The sequence below is a fragment of the Carettochelys insculpta genome, chromosome 24, assembly GCF_033958435.1.
Source record: "Carettochelys insculpta isolate YL-2023 chromosome 24, ASM3395843v1, whole genome shotgun sequence".
Lineage (NCBI taxonomy): Eukaryota > Metazoa > Chordata > Testudines > Carettochelyidae > Carettochelys > Carettochelys insculpta.
This window is the reverse complement of record NC_134160.1, coordinates 3,084,098-3,105,151: the sequence shown is the minus strand read 5'-3', so window position 1 is coordinate 3,105,151 and position 21,054 is coordinate 3,084,098. Positions and strand designations below refer to the sequence as shown.

Sequence of the window (21,054 nt, the reverse complement as noted above, 5' to 3'; positions counted from 1 at the left end):
TAATTTCAGGGGCAGCTTCAGATTGGGTAACTGGTGGGGTGAGAGACAGGTGACCAGTGGGGAAATGAGAGAGAAGGAAGGTGCTGTGCAAGGCATGTGTGGGAGCAGATAGCATTTGGGTTCCTTGGTCCCACAGTCGCCTCTGGAGTTGATCCATTTCATTGTGCTTGGCAAATGTTGAGTGGGAGCTGATGTAGTGTGTGGTGCCTGGCCATTTGCTTTGACTCCCTTGCGGATGTGGAGCCCTGCTTTTGCTCTTTCGTCTCCTGCAGGGCGGACTCCTCAATAGCACTCATTACCTTAGGAACTGTTTTGTTCCCGGCATTCCGAGCTATGTGCTCACATGTAGCTCTGGGCAGGCGCTTTCAAAAGTTGTCTTCATCTGGAGAGCTCCTCTTTCAGCACTCTGATATGGATTGACTTTGGGAGTCACTCTGTGACAGTGGTTCTCAACCTTTTTACATTTGTGGGTCCCCTAAAAATTTTGAATGGAGCTGTGGACCCTTGTTGAAAGTGCAGCCTTAGTGCACCTTTGGGTCTACAAATCACAGGTTGAAAATCCGTTTCTGGAACTGACAGCCTTTCATAGACCCCCAAGACATAGTCTGCAGACCACCAGGGGATCACAGACCACTGCTCTTTAACACATGGAGACAAGATTCATGAGTCTTTTTTTTTTTTTTTTTCAGCTCTGCCACTGATTTGCCACAGTTTCCTGGAAATTTTGCAAGAATAGTCAGCAGAGCTTCCTGGAAAGTAACAGAGCAGGGACGTGTGAGTTTAAAATCATATTAGGTGGAACTGTTGGGCTTTGTTGTCTATAGATAACTTTGTTTGCAAAAGCTAGCAATTGCGGGACCTTACCCTATTACAGCACTCGTGTTACTAGTGTTACTACGTGGGAGTAAGATTCCTGGGTTTTATTGCTTATTCTACTGCTCATTCACCACACTTCTCTGAGCCACCGTTTCCTGACTGTAAAATGGAAATAGTTTACTCATGGGATGTGATTTGTGAAGTTTAAGGTGTGTGGATGAAAATTCAAAGTGTTTCGTACCATATTTGCAAAGGTGTCGTGCATTTATGAAAACTACAGTACTTCTGCGCAATATTACAATGAGTATCAAGATGTTTGTGAACACTGACATTTATAATTTAATATGCAAGTACTTGGAAAGGAAAGGCCATTGTTACAGAACACACTGGTGTTTAAAAAAAATCAAATGGTTTGTAAAGATGTATGTAGTTTAAAATTAGGGTTTATGTGCACTTACTGGGAGATTGACCTGATTGGGGCTTGATTTCGTGCGCCTAGTGGACATGTAAAATCCAACGATCAGGAGTCGACAGTCAACCCCTGTACTCATTTTTGCGAGGAGTAAGGGAAGTCAGTAGAAGCTGACCTCCCTGAGGATGGCCAGATGAGTTGATCCTAGATATGTTGGTTTGTAGGTGGAATGGCATATCCAGGATGGACTTTAAGTCTAGTGTAGACCTGCCCTTAGTCTGCAGGATGGTGCAAACAGGGTTTGCACCAGGAGCAATGATTTTTCTACAGAAGAAATATCTGGCTTTTCTGCTATAGCTGCCTTCCAGCAGTGATTAGTCACCCTTGGAAGGATGTAGAACAAAGAGCTTCACTTTCAGACCACATTTAACTTCTCCACTAGATGCCGAGTTCAGAGCATCCAAGTAAATCAGTCTGCAATTTTAGCAAATATATGCCTGAACGTGATTTCTTCCACCCCACAGACTTACTGCTTGTGGTTGCAGTCTTACTTAGCTTCCAGTGGAGAAGACACAAACCTCAAGATGTGGGGGGGGGAGACCAAAAAAAAAAAACTAGCAGAATCAGCTAGGCTGTGCAGGTGGAGCTAGCTAGTTGTGCTGTACGGTGGCCAGGAAATCTAAGCCAATAGTTTCATCCATTCTGCAGTAAACTTGCACAGCTTTTGCCTTTTTCCCTGGGATATATTGCTCATCTGGTTAATACCCTCCCCTGCATTGCCCCATCCCCCCCCCAAAAAAAATCTTGTGAGTGACTATAAGGAGCATTTATTTGCTGTGCTTGGTTACTAGAGACCCTAATTCACTCATCCTTCCCACCTGGGTCAGGAGCTTTGCTACAGACTAGCAAACAAACAAACAAAAAAAAAAACCCACAACCCTCCTGATTATTTTTGATAATTGGTGAACATCTAAAAGCCCAACGATGAACAACTCGTATTTCAGTAGCAAATGATATGTGATCTCGAAACATTGGCTAACTCCCTCTTTAATATGTGCAGTGCATTGTGGGGTATGTTACTGAATCTGTGTTTTATTGATGTTGCTAAAGAGAAGGAAGAGGAAGCTTGCGGCATTCCTGCTGTGAATGTCAACGTACATTTTAAGAAAGAAAACTGAAATTAAACATCAATTAAAATCAGCATCATTAAAGTGGGTTCAGGAGTCAGTGTCAGGAAGCCAGAGGTACAAAAACACCCACAAAGTGTGAGGAACTAGAATATGTAAAAATTTGTAACCATCCTGCAGTAAACATGTATTGCATTACAAACCATTGTGTGTGCACTATTCTTAAAATAAGGGTTACAAAAAGTACAGTTTGAGGTTATTTAGTAAGGACCATCTCCTATTCACATGCATTGCAGCTCTTGAATTATTGAGGGTTTTTTTTCTTTTTACTGAATTCGGAAAAAATGGGTCGTCTTGCTATTTTGGTTGCCAGCCCGAGCTAGGCAGGGCCACTGTGCCAAGTACAAGAGTTGCAATGGGGAATCTCCTGGATTCTAGTCCCAGTCTGCCAGGGGACTCTGAAAAGGGGATGGAAGTGCTGTGTCTGCTGGCAGACATCTGTCAACTAGAGATGATGCAGACCCTGCCTTCCGTGAGCCTGTCCAGGGCAGTGGAATAGCTGCCTTACCCTGAATGGTTAGACTGGGTCCTGCTGAGCAAATCAATGCAAAGCAAGGCAAGTGGAGTTGCTTTTGAGACACTGAGCTCGTTAGTCTGTCTGTGAGTCCTGCCAAGAGTGCAGCCTGCCACTAGGTGCTATTACAATAATAGCTCCCAGGAGCTGCCTCCTTTCTGTTCCCCGGAGCAGAGGCCAACCTCCGATGTCTGTCTGCCTGCCTGGATGGGGTTCCATCCCCATTGTGTTTTGCTTCTTATAAATCAGGCCCTCGACAGGGTTCTCGCAGAGTGGGGCTAGTCAGTCCTCCCTGCTGGGAAGGGACAATAGCTGGTGGTGCTGTGGGGTGCTACTCTAGGTTGCAAATTGGGCTTTCGCCCCTGCATCTCTGACCCTGAACTCTCTGTGACCTGACTGAGAAACAGCCCCGAAACCCCGTTCCCAGGAGCAGATCAGGGTTAATTGTTTGATCCCAACTAAATATTCAACTTGGTGATTTGAAAAACTAGAGAGAGGAACTGGCCTGGAGTGAAACACCGTCAGTGCTTCTCTCTTCACCTGTAACATTACAGGGGCCCCATGCTCTGAAACTGCACGTGTGACAGGGAGAGAGACAATCCCCTCTGCTTGGGCTGTAAACCATTCTGTAACTTGCACCTGGGGTCTGCTGGGTGGTAGCTGGGAGTGGATCAAAGCTGTGACTGTGGCTGGTAACGCTTGTACATTCCTGTGCCTGCAGCTTTTTTGCCCTCTTTGTCTGGGGAAGGGGTTTGCCCCCCGCGGATTTGCCCACAGTCCTCTCACACCCAAGTCTGTTCCTTGCCATTTGAGACGGGCAGAGCAAGGGTTGGTAATTACTGGTGTGGCTCAGTAGTGATTGGCAGTATGAACTCGTGACTGGAGGACTTTGGTGGTTGTGGGTCTGCTACCGGGCAGGCGGGTGGGCTGGTGAGGTTCTCTGGCCTGCGATGTGTCAGATGGGAGGGACCGTGATACTTTACGGCTGCGCAGAGCGTTTGTTACGGGAGTGCCCAAGCATCCCCGTTGTGCTGGGCGCTGTACAGAAGTGGACAGAGATGGCGCTTGGCCCGCAGAGCTACTGGCTTGGATCCAAACACCCATGCATTATGGTCGTGCGTGGGAGCTGGGGAAAGCAGGGCCTTTGCTAGTGTATAAAGCTGTTCTGTGGCCTTCTAGCAGAGCCGTCGCGTCACTGGGACGGTTTATCCAATTGCCCTGTGCATTAGGGAACCCTGCGGGGCCCAGGGGATTAGCAGGGGACCTGGTGCTGCCAGCAGGGCTTCCCCCCATCCCCGCATTCGCTGGTGATATTCCAGCCGTAGCAGGTTGCCTGGGGGAAGGGATGGGACCAACCCCGCACTTAGTGGTGGGAATTGGACAGTGCAGCTGGGAGCCGGGAGAGTGGAGCAGGCTGGGAGTGGGTCACTCCACTTCCCATTGCTGCTGGTGAGGTGGGGCGGGGGGAGACCTGACCCTGCTGCCAGTACTGGGCCCTCCACTTGTCCCCCCAGAGAGTGATGCTCAGGGAAAGCAATGGAATGGGGCCAGGAAGGGGTGTCGGAGGGATCGAACAAGGGAGGGTGGGCACTTGGCGTGAGGGGTTGTCCCAGCCCCGCTGTCCCTAGGGACTGCCCTGCCTCCAACCTCCCATGTGACAAGTGTCTGCCTCACATGTTCCCTAAGCAGTTGTGGCTGCTGGAGTCGGGTGTGGGTGCGGCTGGCTTTGTGTTCAGGTCCCCTCTGAAAGGCCTGTTCCTGCTGGGCCTTCCATCTCTGTATGTAGCTGGAGGCAGGCTCTTTGCTGTGGCAGGGTGCTAAGATCTGCTGTTCTTTGTCTGGATGGTGCATAAAGAGCTGAGGCCGACTGATAAAAGTCCCGTTGGCTTTCAGGCTGCTGGAGAGGGTCTTTGTTCTATGCAGAAGTCACCATGGTCCCGTGACCCTTGCAGCGAGGCCCTCCTGCTGCGATGCAGGGCGCAGATGGCCAGCTGGAAAGCTTGTGGGATTGTTTTCATTTAACCCACCCACTTTATTACTCCCGAAACTACAGCACTTCCAGAGGCAAAGCCTCTCTCCTGGCCAGAGGCTGGCCCTCGGCTAGCTGTACGCTCCTGCCAAGGATGGGTTTACTTATGGGGCCTGCTCCTGAAGGGTTTGCTAAACAGTGTCTCCCTCCATTGCATTCTGAGAACCATCCAGGCTTGTGCGTGGCTTGGGAGTTGACAGGACCCCAGTCTATTTATAGGGCTGTCCTTACAACAAAGCATTCCGCTTGTCAAAGCCCAGCATGGATCGTGTTTAACTTCACCCCCGCTGCCTTGCGGCTGAGCAGACGTGCCCAGGAGGCAGGTCGGCCTTGGGCCTGCTGCACATTTCTGTGTCGGCGACGTCATCCGGTGGAATGGGAATGCCGGAGATGTTCAGGGAAAGAGTCCAGTGGGAGGATTTCCTGCAAGGTATTAGGAGGGGGCAGATGGAAAAGTATCAGCCCTCCCAGTTGGGTGGTTTATCTAAGTGTTGGATGTCAGTAATCCCATGGGCTCTTCTGCCTCCACCGCTTCCTTAGGTGATTGGCAGTCGTGGCTGTGGAAGGATGTGGTTCTTGGCAGATGTGCTGGGTTGCACTTTACCTTCCAACCAGGACTGAGTGTTCCCTCTTCCAGAAAGCACGGCGAGAGGGCTTTTGTTGCTAATGAGTGGGTAGAAGGATGAGGTCCCATACTGTGTGTGTCAGCAGAGATGATGTTCCAAGTGTACTTCTAATCGCGGTAGGTGGCTGGGAGCCAGGTCTTCATCCCCACTTCTGCCACCACCTCCTGTGATCCTGAACAGGTTGTTACCCCATGGTGCCTCTGTTTCCCCAGCCACAAAATGGGGATGTTTGCTGATTGTGTGCAGTGTAATTTGTGCAAGGTGCTTGGAGTTGCATGGGTGAAGGTTGCCACAAACGAAGGGGTCAGTGTGGCTACAGTCAGATATGTTGACTGGGCTTGGGGCTTGTGGCAAACAAGGACCCAGTGGCCAAGGAAGCCTCTTCCATCTGTAGCCGCTCTGACCCTCGCTCTGAAGTTGTCACCACCTCTTGCAATATACCACCACTATAACCTAGTCAACATCTGTAAAAATAATTTGTAGTCCCGTCATGGCTCCTTCCCCACATCAGGATTTCAGAGAGACTGAAACAAAGGGGAAATAACATAATACAGGTTGGACCTCTCTAGTCCTGCAACATCCGTAATCTGGCACGATTTTAGTTAGCTGGATGACTGCTTATCATGGGTGTGGCCAGGTTTCCCATGGCCACCAGTCCTGGCTCTGTGGTTTGTGCTGCTAGTTAGCTGTGATGTACCCCTAAGAGCCCAGGAAGCAGTGGCAGTGCTGGTAATGCTGTTAGATAGTATTGGCCTCTCATGGCCTCTCAAATTCTCTCGTCCAGCACCAGTCAGGTCCTGAGTGTGATGGATTAAAGAAGCTCAACCTGTGCTTGTTGGACCTCTTTAGTCCTGCACTGTCGGGACCTGACCAGTCCCAAACAAGAGAATGTGCTGGACCAGGGGAGGTCTCCTGTCACCAGCCTCCATGCCCATCACCTGCTGCTAGCTTCCTGGGCAGCCTGAGCTCTGGCTCCTTCCATAGGGCTCAGATCCCAGCTCTGCTTGTTATGGGCTACCGCAGGGCCCCAACCTCAGCCCTGCATTCCCAGGGACTGCCATAGGGCTCTGGCCCTAGCCAGGCTGCCACGCCTGTTGCCCCTGGTCTCAACTGGTTGTCCTGCCCTTAGGCTCCTGGGCTGTCTGGAGCATTGGTGGTCCTGCCGGACCAGGGAGTGCTGGTTTTTGTAGGTGCAGCCTGTAGAGAAAACAAACGTTCCCTGAAGGTCTGTTGAGTGCTACTCCTGTGGCTTGTGTCCTCAGAAGTTCTTTGTGGAATTCCAGCTTCCCAGTCCCTGGCTTCTTACGCGTTGTGTTGTTTTGGGATCTCCTGACTTTCCACGTGTCTCCTCTTCCCTAGCTGCAGGCACTTACCTGCCACCCTTGCAGCAAGTATTTCAAGCCCCCCGTCGGCCCGGGATAGGAACCGTAGGGAAGCCTATCAAGCTCTTAGCCAACTACTTTGAAGTAGACATTCCCAAGATCGACGTGTATCACTATGAAGTGGATATCAAGCCTGATAAATGTCCGCGCAGAGTCAACAGGTAAGGCAAGTATTAAAGGGTTCCACTCGTTCCCCACTCAGCTCCTTTGCGCAGGCAGAGCGGTTGTGGGAGGTGGGCTGCATCAGTGCCGAGCTTTTGGGAGCTCCGGCCCCTCCCCGTGCTGGGACGCGGAACAGATCGTGCGGAAGTTTCTGCTCTTACTGCCTGGGCTCGAGATCGCGCGAAACTGCCGGGAGCCCTTTGCAAAGGCTGCGGTTGGGTTTTGCTCCCCGTGGTGAAGTTTAGTGCATGATGCGATCTGGCTGCGAGAACACCACTCCGTGGCCTTCCCCCAGCAGAACTGATTTTGTTCAAATACTCACCCCTTCAGCGTGGATTCAGGGTCAGGTGTGAGCATGGCAGGTGGCTCACAGCGCTTCAGCAGGCGCCGTGATTACATTACTCCCCTCTCGTTGAGCTGTGACACACAGGTTGCTCTGTTGTGGAGCAGGGATGTAAAATCCCATGTAATTAGTTAACTGGTTAACCCAGCGTTTCTCAAACTGTGTTCTGGGTGATGTGACTGGGTGTTCTGTGAAACAAATTTTGATCCTAGCGATATTTTTTCCTTTTAAAATGTTGACTAAGAAATTATGTGTCTATCAAAAATACCAAGCTATTTGAATAGTATTTAGATTGGAGGTATATCCATATTTATAACACATTCATACTAGTATAGTTATTGTGCGACTAGTGCTGAAACAGAGACGCAAAACCACTCTTCCCATTGAAAACCCATCAAATGTTTTTATTTTCCAGTAGTTTACTGTAAAAAAAAACAGATTCATAAAAACACAAAACTTAAAAATATTTTTCGATACCTAATTTGTTTTTCTATTTCTTTTTCATAAAAATATTTGCTAATATTTAAGGAAGGACAGTCCTTTTTTGAACAACATTGCTCTTTCTATTTTTGTAGAAAAGAACGTCACTAACCATCCTTCTTTTGGCTGTCATGTTGATGTTCTGTTTTGGGTTCGTACTTAATTCTGGGGTTGCTAACATCTTCCTGTCAGAAAGACATTAGTTGTTCATTCCGATGATTTTCTCTTGTTTTTGGTTCTTTGTAAAATAAGACATCTAAAAAATAACTCTTATAGCAACTTAGGTGCTGCAATTCTTCGGTATGAAACACCCCAGCCCCGGGACCAGCGTGGATGTGTCCTGTCAATATGTTCCAAGCCCAAAAGTGTTCCGTGGCCAAATCCATTTGGCAGATGCTGGGTTAACTGATTAAACAGGGGGGGCGGTAATGGGGGTGCACTCCAACCAGGCAGAGGGGGAGACAGAAGGAGAGAGAGAGAGATGGAGGCTGGGATGAAGTGCTCCTGCCCTCAGTGCGCACGGGACCACCAGAAACCAGGCCAGGGGGTCTCTGCCTATGGCATGGATGGAAGCTGCTCTGGCCAGGCTGGAGCGCCTCCTGGCCACGTAAGGCTGGAGCAACCCCCCTGTCTGCTGCAGTCCCAGCTGGTTAATTATAATCTGTTAAACATGAATGTCCTATTCTGGAGCTGTGCTGCTCCTGACCGGAGTGGCAGTGTGAATTCTACTAGCCTGGCTGTCTGAGGGCATCTGTGTGTACCAGCCACAGCTGTTTTTCTCTGCTGTAGCTAGCACGCTCTCCATCCAGTGTGCTCCAAGCCGTCCTGCACTGAGTGATGGGGCCATTCCCCCGGCTGTGCAAGTGGCTGACCTGGACAGCCCCGGCTTCCCAGTACTACTCAGCATTTCTTCCTGGCCCTGATGGCTCAGAAGATCCTAGACCCCAATACTATCCCCGGCTCCTCGGAACTGCTGTGCTCTTTTGGCCAGGGATGCGGACTTAAAAATAGGAAGCCCTAGACCTTGGGCCTGTGTAGTCCCTTGATCCCCCTCTTCCTGTAGCAGATTTAATGCAGAGCTCAGGAAACCAGGGAGCAGATGCTGCTGCTGTTCTCTGGCCATTTGGCAGCCTGTCGGTGTGTGGATATTTGCAGCTTCCCCCTGCCCTTGCGGCACCTTCTCTGGGGCTGCGGCCAGCCCCTGAGCACCTGGGTGCACATTACTGCGTCCCTACTAACTCTGTTACACCCTCATGGATTCCTCAGGGTAGCAGGGAAGGTGCCCACCTTCATCTGGGGTCAGGAGGGTTGTTTCTAGCCCATTTGTCAGAGGCTGGAAACAGGTGATGCGGGAGGGATCACTTGGTGATCACCTGCTCTGTTCATTCCCTGTGGGGCAGCTGCACAGGCCACTGTCAGAAGATGGGATGCTGGGCTAGATGGACCTTTGGTCCGACCCAGTCTGGCTGCTCTGTCTCTGGTTGTTTCTGACCTGCCTGTGGTGCTGCTCTCAGCTCTCAAGGGGAGCCGGGTTGCAGTAATTTTTAAATGACCTGTTCTGTCCCAAGAGGCGAAGCTGGGAAGCGGCCAGCCAGCTCAATTATCCCGTTAGCTTTGCTTTTCTCTCCTTCCTTCCTTCCTTTCCCCTGCCCTGCTGTCCCCTGCAGGGAGGTTGTGGAATACATGGTGCAGCACTTCAAACCTCAGATCTTTGGCGATCGGAAGCCGGTGTATGACGGGAAGAAGAATATCTACACTGTCACTGCCCTGCCCATTGGAAACGAACGGGTGAGAGCCGGGAGCGGAAGCACCAGCGGGGGGCCTGGGGGGGTACTGTACTGTGCTTCCTGGAAGTGCATTAAGCTCAAATGGGGGGTGTGGTCCTGGCTCTAGAATACACATCAAATGGCATTTGGGGATGGAGAGAGCAGCGTTCCCTCTACTTCTTCCCATCCATGGGTGGATTCAATTTAATGTGCAGCACCAGTACAAACGCATCCTGCCCCTGTGGGTGCTCTGCTAATCAGCTGGGCGACACCTGACTCTCGCCTGGGCGGCCTCCCAAGCACTCAGCTTACAGGGAACACTAGGAGAGAGGCCCAGTTCCATAAGCCTATGACCAAGAAGCTGGGCCTACTGCAGGTGCGTGGGCTGTTGGGCTCTAAGCTCTGGGGGCAGGTGGGTGAGCTCAGGCCAGATCTTAGCAGACGGCTGCCCCTTGCGCACGCAAGTGTCCTGGTGTCATTTTGCTGAGGCGGAGACCAACAGGGAGTGGTTGTGTGGTTACATTACACCCATCGGTGTCGGTCAAGAATGCTGGCTAGAGATTGACTAGACTAGCACCTGGTAAAATCGGCCAGGTGAGAGGTGCTACTGTGTTGGGCTGCGTACAGACCATAGCATGAGCAATTACTGCTCTGCAGAGCTTACAGTCGAAATGGATGACCCATAAAGGCTGGGAGGGGAAATCAGAGAGATAGTGTGACTGCCCAAGTCATGCGTCCGGTCAGCGTTCGAGCTGGATCGAGGACCGAGGACTCTTGGTCCCTGCGGTATCTGCTGGCCTATGCTGCTTTTCCTGGGTGTATGTTGTTTCAAGGTAGAAAGACCTCAGCTCTGAAAGGTGAGGGCGTGTTCGCGGCAGCTGCGTGCATATGTGGGAAGGAGTGTCACCTTCTGGCAAGCCGCGCTCTGACCTCTCTTCCTCTCTCTCCCGCCCAGGTTGACTTTGAGGTAACGATTCCTGGGGAAGGCAAAGACAGGATATTTAAGGTCTCCATCAAGTGGATGGCGATTGTGAGCTGGCGGATGCTGCATGAAGCCTTGGTGAGCGGACAGATCCCTGTCCCGCTGGAATCTGTCCAGGCATTAGATGTCGCCATGAGGCACCTGGCGTCAATGAGGTAATCCGCTCCCCCAGGGTGCTGTGTTTGGAGCAGGAGTGCGGAGAGGAGCTGATGTCAGAGCTCGGTGTGAATCGGAGCGGAAACTGGCATGTACTGGAGAGACTCGGGGGCGTTGCCAGTGTGGGACGAGATCTCCCAGTCCTGCTCTTGGGTAGCGGTTACCCGTCTGCTGCCTTGACTGGAGACCGCCACAAAGCAGGCGAGCGGCTTGTGCATGGGGAGCGATGAACGCAGTCCCTCAGGCACAGGTGCGCCTCAGACGCTTCTGTTCTCTGTGGGGGCAGTGCCTGGCCCACTCACTTTGGTGGTTGGGGTTCATGTGTGGGTGCTGGCTGGGGTGGGTGGCTTCTGCCGTGACTCGGCTTCTAGTGCTGTGAGGACAGCCCTGGCACCTAGCAGCTGGGGAGTCTGGTGGGTACATCTGCCGTTTTGCAGCTTTGTGCTTCCCCTGACTGAGCGATGGGGAAGACGCAACCGTTCAGCACAGCCGTGCTTGTTCTCCAGGCACGGTGCTTTGATTAGCTACAACCTCCCCCACAGCCCTGGGAGGAGGCAGGGAAGTTCGGGGAGATACTCCAAACTTGAAAGCCGTTTTGTCATGTGCCAGCTTTTAGCCACCTAACTTCATGGGCTGATGTTTCTTGCGAGAGGCTGAGCACTCCTAACCTCAGTGGCTTGGTTAGGTTGGAATCTCTTTGGGGAAGGGAACGTGCTGTTTGTTCTCTTCCTAAAGCAGCTGGTGAGGTCCTGGCCTGTAACTGGGGTTCCTAGGTCCTCACACAATACAAGTGACAGGACTTTATTTACATGGTTAGATAAGAGGGGTTTTTTATGCCATTCAAATGACCATGCAGACTGCTGTCCCATCACCATCCTCGCAGAACCGATGGCTGATGTTGCTTTGAATAACATGAGCCTCGTGTACCTCTGTTTTGCAGGTACACCCCTGTGGGCCGTTCCTTCTTCTCCCCTCCAGAAGGTTATTACCACCCCCTGGGCGGGGGCCGGGAGGTTTGGTTTGGGTTCCACCAGTCGGTCCGGCCTGCCATGTGGAAGATGATGCTCAACATTGATGGTAAATCACCTTCAAGTGTGGGCAGACTCTGGCCTCATGTGTGCTCTCTCTGTCACTGACATGTGAGCTCAGGCATGTCCGCTGCTTGCCGGCCGAAGGGCAGAGCTGGGCAGAGCCAGGCGCTTCTTCCTGTGGAAGTGGGATTTATTTTTAGGGTGCATCTCTGCAGGGAGCCTCAGGGCCTCCAGGCTGCGCTCATGGGGCTTGTCTTGCGGCACTGAGGACAGCGGTTGAGGTGTTGCAGCTCAGGCTCTGAAGCCTGGGAGAGGTGAAGGGTAGGTCAGCGCCTGAGGTGCAAGCCCAGCTGCCACGTTTGCGCAGCAGGTTTTAGTGCTGTCCTGCGAAGCCGCAAGGGTGGGCTCTGCAGTCTGCTGCAGACATAGGTCCGTAGCCCAGGCACCAGGAGGGGTGCGAGAGCTGCTGGTTGCTGTGGAGCAGACTGCTCTGGGCGGGCAGGTGGTTGAGTGTTTCCAATGAGCTCAGCCCCGTCCTGACTGCACCCACCAGATTGGTTGGAGTGCCCCGTAGAGGTCAGTGGGGGCAGCGGTTGGTGAGTGCCAGGAGGGGCTACATGTAACCAGACACCGGTCAGATACCTGGTACTGCAGCCAGTTCTGTTGCCATTTGTCCAGCAACGAGGAGCTGCAGTAGATAAGGCCAGATCCCCTGGGCTGGGTTTGTGGGGGTTGAGATGCTGGAGTACAGGGGCCCTGCTCCTGAGTCTTACTGTCCTTCCGAGAAGTGACATGTCTCCAACTCCCTGCTTCGTCCAGCAGCCTCTGGCCTGGCGCAAGTGGGTGGAGAGTCTGAGCCTCTTCTCAGGCCCCTAGCAGACTGGTCAGGCTTTCAGGCTGTCTCCTCAGGGCAGTGCTGGAAGCCTAGCTGTGTGGAGCGAAACTGACCGCAGCAGCATGGGGTTTTGTGATGACCCAGCCCAGGTTCAGGGCAGGGCCCGAGGTGTTGCCTGCTGCTCGAGTCTTGTGCTCTTAAAAAGAGAGATTTGTGTGCTCTGCCCCTGCAGTGTCGGCGACCGCCTTCTACAAGGCCCAGCCCGTGATCGAGTTCATGTGCGAAGTGCTCGACATCCGGAACATCGACGAGCAGCCAAAGCCCCTGACGGACTCGCAGAGGGTGCGCTTCACCAAGGAGATCAAAGGTGAGCAGATGGAGCGTGCTGTCGGCCAGGGTGGGCACGACTCTCCCATCCCCCATGAGGAGGTTGGGAGGGTGCTGAGATCTCAACGGACAGAGCAACTTTTTGTCTAGCTTGGCCTTACAGTGAAGACGCTGCCCTGGGACACAGGAGATCTGGGTTCTAATCAGGGTTCCCTGTAAGCTGAGCACTTGGGGGGCCATCTCGGAGAGATTCGGTTGCCACCCAGTTGATTAGCAGTGCGCCTGCAACCGGCAGCGTGTGTTTCTTTGAGCGGTGCACATCTGCACATGCCTTGGTGCACGTAACAGCATTGATTCTGCACATTTGTGGAAACGTTAGAGGAACAGTGGTTCTGAGCACAGCTCTGCCTCAAACTCCCTACAAACTTGGCAGAGTCTTGTCATCCCTTCTCCTTCCACCCTGCCAGCTGTAAAACACAGAGGATGATCGTTCTATAGATGCGTTCTTTAACCCGTAGCACGCTGGCGTCTTCCCCCTTGGCAATCAACGATGCTTTGGTGGGCATGTTTGTAGACAGGCCAAGTCTCCAAAGAGTTGACTGTTTAATTCAAGCCTTCATGGAGTAGACAGGAAGCTGGTCCGTGAAACTCTTCGTGCAGCTCCTTACATTGATCAGAGGTTTGCTGTCTGTCTCTCTCTCTTGCATTAGGTCTGAAAGTAGAGGTGACCCACTGTGGGCAGATGAAGAGGAAGTACCGAGTGTGTAACGTTACTAGGCGACCGGCCAGTCACCAGACGTAAGGCGCGGGAGTTGGGGGAGGCAATGCCCTTGGAAAAATCTGAGCCATTCTCTGTGCTATTTAGCAGCTGCTGGGAGCATTAGGGAGTTGCAAAAGGCAAACTCTAGCATGGGGCAGGCAGGGGGCCTTGAGTCTCGGGGCTCTGCAGAGGAGCTGCACAGAGGGCTGCATGGCACCATGTCACCAGCTGTAAGTGGCAGGAGCAGGGTGCCGGGGCGGAGTGGGAGCTGAGGGGAGACGTGCGGCAGAGGACATGACTCCACTCGCTGTCAGCCCACGCTGTGGGCATCTCTTTGACTTCGGCTTTGTTCTTGGTCAAAAACAGACCCTGGAGAACAGGAGGTAAATGAATCCTGTGAATTATTTGTTTGTCCCCAGAAGCACACGAAGGGAGATGCACACGGTTCCTTCTCAAAAGCCTCCCTTGGCCTCTCCAACCCAGCTGCATTTCCCCAGTGTCCTATAACGGTGGCTCTCAGCCAGGGTGTGTGTACCCGGGGGGTCTGCAGAGCTCTACCAGAGGGTGCATTAACTCGGTGCTTCTCGACCTTTTTTATGAATGAAAAAAAATTGGACTTATTTTATGTTCATCCAATTTTTTTATTTATCCTCTTTGCACAGTCAAGTTCCATGGCAAGTTTGTTGCCTATAGGCAGCTTCTTCCAGCCAACCAGCTACGGTTAAGTTGTTTGAACAAATGTGTTGCAGTGGTATTAAAAAACCTGTGTGTCTGAAAATTGTAGGTCCTAGAAGTGCCTGGAATTTTTTTTCTTGAGAAAGGGGTACGTTATTAAAAAAAGGCTGCAAAACACTGCCCTATAAAATGTATTAGGGGGCGTTTGTAGAAGTCCCGTTTTCTGCAGCTCTTTGGGGCTGGGAGCTGTGGATTGAGAATTGGTGGTGACAGCACCGTGCCTAGTCCAGTTCTGTGTGTGAGGTGTGTTAAGGGGAATTGTCTCCCTTTGCAGTCTGCTGTTTTCTCCTGGGTGTCCCCTGCTCAGTAGCTTGTCAAAATATTTTTGTTTAAACATTTTTGGATGACAGTGTAACCGGGTCGGCTTGGGTGGGACCTGGGTAGGGTTTGGACAACTGAAATTGGTTCAGTGAAATTATGAGTGTTGAAAACCAAAACTTAGAATGCGTCGGAAGCACTCGGGGGCTGGGGAGGGAATCTCTTCTCTCACAATTGCCTGTGAAAAACAAGTGGCGCTCTTGGGCTGGCCCTTGCTGTAGTTCCTGCTTCTGAAACTTGTTGGGCTCCTCAGGAAATTGGAACCATCAAAGGTAAATCCTCTGGGGAGAACGGATCCAGTTGCCAACTGTGGGGAGAACGGCTCTAGTTGCCGGCTGCGGCTCCTGGGAGGGATTGGCATTTGTTTCCCAGCGGATCTCCCCGACGCCTCCCTTTTTGCATAGGGAAGTCCCCTCTGGCACTTGCCTCCTGGGGCAGGCACTGCTACGTGCATTCCTTGTGCACCCGCTGCAGAGCAGCATTCACCGGGCTTCACTGCCGCAGCAGGAAGTGCTCCAACCTGCCTTCCCCATTCCTTTCGCATCCTTAAGGCCAACCCCTTCCTGGGACTTTCACTTGAAATTTTGACCAAGAAAGTCCTGGGCTCAGCTGCTGTGAAATAATTTGATGCCTCCTTGAAGCATTTGTCGTTTGTTTGGATTTCTAATTATGTCCCAGTTAAGAATATGGGATTCTCCAGATGCTCGTTATGGAGCTGGGAAACACCTGGTGCAGGTGGCAGTGGGGTGTCCTGCGTACCTGCTGTTGGGTAGGCAGCTTCGCTTAATTCTGTGCTGCTTAGCAGCATGAGGCTGTTTCCAAAGCGTCACACTGCCCTGTGCTCCTTGAGGCCCCTTGGATCCCATGGTGTCTAACACACTTGCTCCATGTGGCTGTTTGGCTGCCTGACTGCAGCAAGTTGGCCTGAACAATACATATCTTTTCAGAATCATGTGTCCAGTTTACTAGTGGCTATGGCTTCAGAACTGGCTGGACACCACCCTGTCGCAGGTAGGGATAGATTGGTGAGTTGCCTCTTGAGCCCAGCTGTGCTGCTGCCAAGAGCAACCGAGCGAATATAAACCCAGTAACCCATACTGTATGGACCCACCATCGTTACATGCCGCGTACCCCGCAAGAAAATGATTCCCCCAATTAGCTTGTTAAATCAGTGCTTGATTTGTGGACCTCCAAGCAACCCAGGTGTCAAAACTCTCCTCTGCAGACTTGCTGTACGGACCTCCTTGCTTTCTGTCTCCTCATTTGCTCTTGGGTTGCATTGGGCCCCCTGCTTGCTCAGATGCTGTCGACACTGCTCTGTCGTCTCCCGGCACATGCAGAAGAGAGGGCTCTGGCTTGGGACGTGTCTCGGGCTTCTTGTTTAAAGCAGCTGCATCCTTAGCACCCTCCTTCTCTGCCAGGTTCCCCCTGCAGCTGGAAAGTGGCCAGACCGTGGAGTGCACAGTGGCTCAGTACTTCAAGCAGAAATACAACCTGCAGCTGAAATACCCGCACCTGCCGTGTCTGCAGGTCGGCCAGGAACAGAAGCACACATATCTGCCCTTGGAGGTGAGTGCCAAGACTGCATCATCGCTACAGTTAGGGGCTATGAAGGCCTACGCTGTTCTCTGAGCCCCACTTGCTCCTTGGCTTTTGCTGAGGCTCCCGGAAGATAGCTGACTGCCATGTGACTGTCACTGGGGAGACGTGCTTGTCCACCTGCCGTCTCTCTCCTGTAGTCGCTTGGCACAAGTGATCAACCTGGGCTACATGTGAGCCCTTGGGGCACTGACCGGCTCGCAAAGGAGCAGGGAGGCATGACTGCCATGCATGGGGAGCAGGGAAGTTTGACTGGGCCGTGAAGTGTGCAGCCAGGGGGACCACTAGCTCTAGTCCGGTTTCCTGTGCATCACAGCCCACCGACACCACCACACATCAAACTCGCCCCCAAAATTAGACCAGGATTTACTGCCCTCACGACAGTAAACTGAGTGAGAACAGGAGGGGCTGAGGCGAAGAAAAGCCTGGGTGGGCTTGAAAGGAAACTGCTTCCAGGAAGCAAGGATTGCAAAGTACCTTAGCAGAGCTGTGTTACTGCCACTTCTTCCCCCAGCAGAGTCTTAGGGGCAGGAGCTCTGAGCACCTTGGGGGAAGGTGCCACTAATCTTTTTCCATCTATGTGCGGAATAAATTTTCTGTGCACTGAGACCCTTATGAATGTGCACCACCAATAGAAACCGAAAACCTGGCTGTGGGTGCTTCGCTCATCAGCTGGGCAGCATTTGCCGTCTCTCCTGAGCGGCTGCAGGACCCCTGGGTGGGCTAGTGACATCAGGGACTGAGTCTAGCACCTTGGATCTCAGTCCTGTGTCTCTGCTGAGAGGCCTAGCCCAGCCCTCCTGCATATGGGACTCTGGCAGGCTCATGAACTTCTGTATGAAGCCCAGGTACCGCTAGAGGGGGCCAGAGCACCACACCGAACGGGTGCTGAAACATGGAGATACACATATCTCACAGAGCTGGAAGGGACCCCCAGAGGTCCTGGAGTCCAGTCCCACAGCACCCTACGACCTACCACCATCCCTGACCGTTTTTGTTAAAGCTCCTTGGACGGGCCCTGAAGGATGGAACTTGCAGCCCTGGGTTTACAAAGCTGATGCTGTAACCACGGAGCTATTCCTGAGCGGGGTACGTGTGCTCAGGGCAGCTAACCCGGTGGGTCTTCTCACCTGCCTCTGGCCCTGTCTCCTGCTCTCTGCCTGCCCCGCAGGTGTGTAACATTGTGGCAGGCCAGCGGTGCATCAAGAAGCTAACGGACAATCAGACGTCGACCATGATAAAAGCCACGGCGCGATCCGCCCCAGACAGACAAGAGGAAATCAGCCGACTGGTGTGTGGATGAGGGGCTGGGGGGGAGGTGGGGACACCCGTTGGTCCCTCCCAAGACCTGTGTGTGTCTGTGAGCAGCGTGGAAGCTGACGGTCACGTAGGATGTGAGTGGCAGAACTGCTGTGCGCAGTCACGCTGCACTCGCTTCTCCTACGCGCACACAGGCTGGGGTGGGGGAGGGGGCAGAGCCAAGGGGCAGCTGCCCCAGGGGCTAGTGATTCAGAAGGGCCAGAGGCTCCTGGAGCCCCACACACCATGCTTCGGGGGTCTAAGGGCTGGCTGGGGTGGGGCAGGCACCGTGCACTAAGGACTGGCTGCCCGAGCCCCGCCCCTTCCATCCAAGGCCCTGCCCCTTCCAGAAGTGCAGAGCCACGCCTGCTGCACCTTGCCTGGAGGGGGCTGATGCGGCTCTCAGGAGGCCATTCTGCTTCTGCTGGGGAGCATTCCAAGCTTTCAGGACAGAGTCCTGGGGCTGCCAGTGTGACTAGCCAATGGCCATGCTGCAGCAGCTGTCCACTTTCAGACACCAAGGGACTGTGCAGATATGAACCCCCCAAATGGAGTCTGCTCTGTCAGTGGCCCGGCAAACTCCCTGCACAAGGTGTCGGACCAACCCAGAAGCGCTCCAGCCAAAACTTGAATAGGAGGCTAGAGAAATAAACCTGGCCGCGAGAGCCTGTGGGGCAGGGCTAATGGATGCAATCTGCTAGGAAACCTTGTCACTAGCTCTTTGGGGGATGTGGCACCCCATGGCATTTGTCAGGCTGCCGCATGGCTCTGTGGCTCTATGGGGAAAACCAGGCAGCCTTGGGAGACTGGAGAGTCCCCTTTGCCCAGGTGGCAGGTGGAGAGGGGTTGGGGCCTTACTCGGGGGAGGCCTCTGGGCTCCAGGAATTAGGACATTTGATTTTTCTACTGGAACACCTTAATAGGGGCACTTGACGCTTTGAGTCTCTGCTGGGAAGCTTTAATTCTTAGGGACAGATTCAGCTCTCAGCTGTGCTGGTGTAAACCCAGAGCTAGCTCCACTTGGGGGCCAGTTTTGAGAGCTGAGTTTGGCCCTTTGTTTTAAAATCCCAGCCACGGCAGTGACCACAGAGAATAAGAACAGCGCCTCTTCCCTTCAGCTGGTCCCCGATCCACGTGGCAGCCCTAGACTTCCTGTGTTAGACAGCGCGGGTGTGATGAGCAGTGCCAGCCCTGCCCCTTCTGCTCTCAGGGGTCTGTCGGGCCATTACCCAAGGCGGCAGGCCAGCTCACAGCCTGTTCTTAGGGGCCATGTCGGTTCTGTTGCCTTCCTGCTTCTCAAAGAGTTCGTGCTGCTGCTGTTGTGCCCAAAGGCTCCGCACTATGTACTGAGCAGTGTAAGGCACTGAACAGGTCTCTTCCCTTCCAGATGAAGAATGCCAGTTACAACCTGGATCCATACATCCAGGAGTTTGGGATAAAGGTGAAGGATGACATGACGGAGGTGACAGGGAGAGTCCTTCCAGCTCCAATCTTGCAGTACGGCGGCCGGGTAAGCCAGAGAGCATCACTGCTCCAACACCTGTCCCGTCTCTTGCCAAAGCAGGGAGTCCTTACATTGCAATGTGGGGCTTGGGGATGGCCTGTGATTCTCCATCCCAGCAACCCAGAGCCACAGGCTCCAGTTCATGCCTGAAGGCTGGATTCCCAAAGGCGCAGGGGGAGTTAACTAATAAATCCCTTTGCTAGTCCCAGCTTATGTCATCTAAAGAGTGGGCTCCAGTTTAGGGTGGGAGGGGGTCAGAACTTCCTGCAGCCGGGAGATTTAAGAGGTGCAGCTGGAGCCTGTGGATTTTGGTTTTTTCCCCAAAGGAAGTTAATGGGAGGAATGGAATGTTTCCCTAACTGGGTGTGTTAATGCTGCAGAAGTTGGGGCCGAGTGGAGCCCCGTGGCAGGGGGGGATGGGGGGCACACATGGCTGGGTGGCCAAGTGGTTGGATCCTTTTGCGGATAGGTTCTCACACCAGCCATTTATTTTCATGCCCCATGAGTCCTCCAAACCCATGTCAAGTGGGCCTCTGGAACCTCTGTTGAGAACCCCACATCTGTATCTCATGGTGCCACTCAGGGTCAGATGGGAACAGCTCTGGCTCACCACCAGCCCGGCTTGGGTTAGAACAAGTCCATCAGTATCATGAAGATTCTGGGTCTCCGTACCGATTCCCCAGCCTGTGACCTGGGGCCTGAGAGATATCTGCAGTGAGTGGTCCTCTGCAGCCAGGGAGGGGAGCGTAGTGGGGGTGGACTCCTGCAACAGGATTGCATGGACCATTTCTGTCCAGCTGCATTCCTGGCCCTTGTGGGTGTGCTCTCTGCAAACCCCGTGCCATTGCTCTCACTCTCTTCCCCCATGGGAAGGGGCATTTGGAACTGAAAGGACCAAGCGGGTTGGACTGTGTGATTTGACCTGTGTCTGAACACTTGTCTTACAGAACCGGGCAATTGCCACGCCCAACCAGGGTGTGTGGGACATGCGGGGGAAGCAGTTCTACAATGGGATCGAGATCAAAGTCTGGGCAATCGCCTGCTTCGCCCCCCAGAAGCAATGTCGAGAGGAGGTGCTGAAGTAAGGAGCCTGGCAGCTGCGGTGGGGGTTGGGGAACGCCCAGCGTGGGAGTGCCCTATCCTGAAACATCCGTTTAGCTTTCTTTAGGCTGCATCTCTGTGTAAGGAGCTGGAAGTTCTGTTAAGTGTAATGCTGGTCTCCACTCGCACCCCGCCGGGCACGGAAGTATACTGCATTTTTGGCACCTGCTGCCTGGCAAGCAGGAGTTTAATTTCCCCCATTTCAGGTTTACACTTGAATTTAATGCAGAGTCTGAGTTTCCTTTCTTAGAGCTGCGCCTCCCACGTCTTGGGCTCTGATACTGGTTCCCATGAGCTCCCTCTGCTGGCTCCACCCTCCTATAACACTGCCCGTGGTTGGGCTGCTCTGTATCCTACAGAGGAGGCGGCTAAGGTGGCTTCTTCTGGCTTTGTCTTCCCAAGGGAGAAGCAGAGTTGAATTTCAAAAGGCAGAGAATGATCCCTGTCGCTCTGAACCCTTTGGTGGGTCACCTGGGAAGGGCATTACTCATGGGTCTTGTGCATGGCACGGTGTTGTCCCACACCACCACTGGTGAACTATGCAGCAGTCAAATGGGTCGTGCCCTGTACGCTGACTGACAGGCGCTGTACCCTTGTCCTTGGGAAAGGCTTTCCTAGATGGACCTGGGTTCTGCCCTCTGAGCAGTGAAGAGGAGCTGTGGCGTGGCGGAGGGGGTTGGAAGTCTGGAA

At 53.0% G+C, this 21,054-nt stretch overlaps 1 protein-coding gene across 3 annotated transcripts in view; it reads left to right on the top strand.

Moving 5' to 3' along the window:
* Positions 1-21,054, top strand: part of LOC142001424 (protein argonaute-1) — a 50,924-nt gene that overhangs the window by 13,455 nt on the left and 16,415 nt on the right. For all 3 annotated transcript variants that reach the window (XM_074976647.1, XM_074976645.1, XM_074976646.1), the window contains 10 exons: positions 6,944-7,127; positions 9,619-9,739; positions 10,673-10,854; positions 11,796-11,932; positions 12,954-13,088; positions 13,759-13,846; positions 16,283-16,430; positions 17,632-17,751; positions 19,147-19,269; positions 20,211-20,344. In XM_074976647.1, coding sequence (XP_074832748.1) covers positions 6,944-7,127; positions 9,619-9,739; positions 10,673-10,854; positions 11,796-11,932; positions 12,954-13,088; positions 13,759-13,846; positions 16,283-16,430; positions 17,632-17,751; positions 19,147-19,269; positions 20,211-20,344 — 1,372 coding nt within the window. The remainder of the gene's footprint in view (positions 1-6,943; positions 7,128-9,618; positions 9,740-10,672; positions 10,855-11,795; positions 11,933-12,953; positions 13,089-13,758; positions 13,847-16,282; positions 16,431-17,631; positions 17,752-19,146; positions 19,270-20,210; positions 20,345-21,054) is intronic.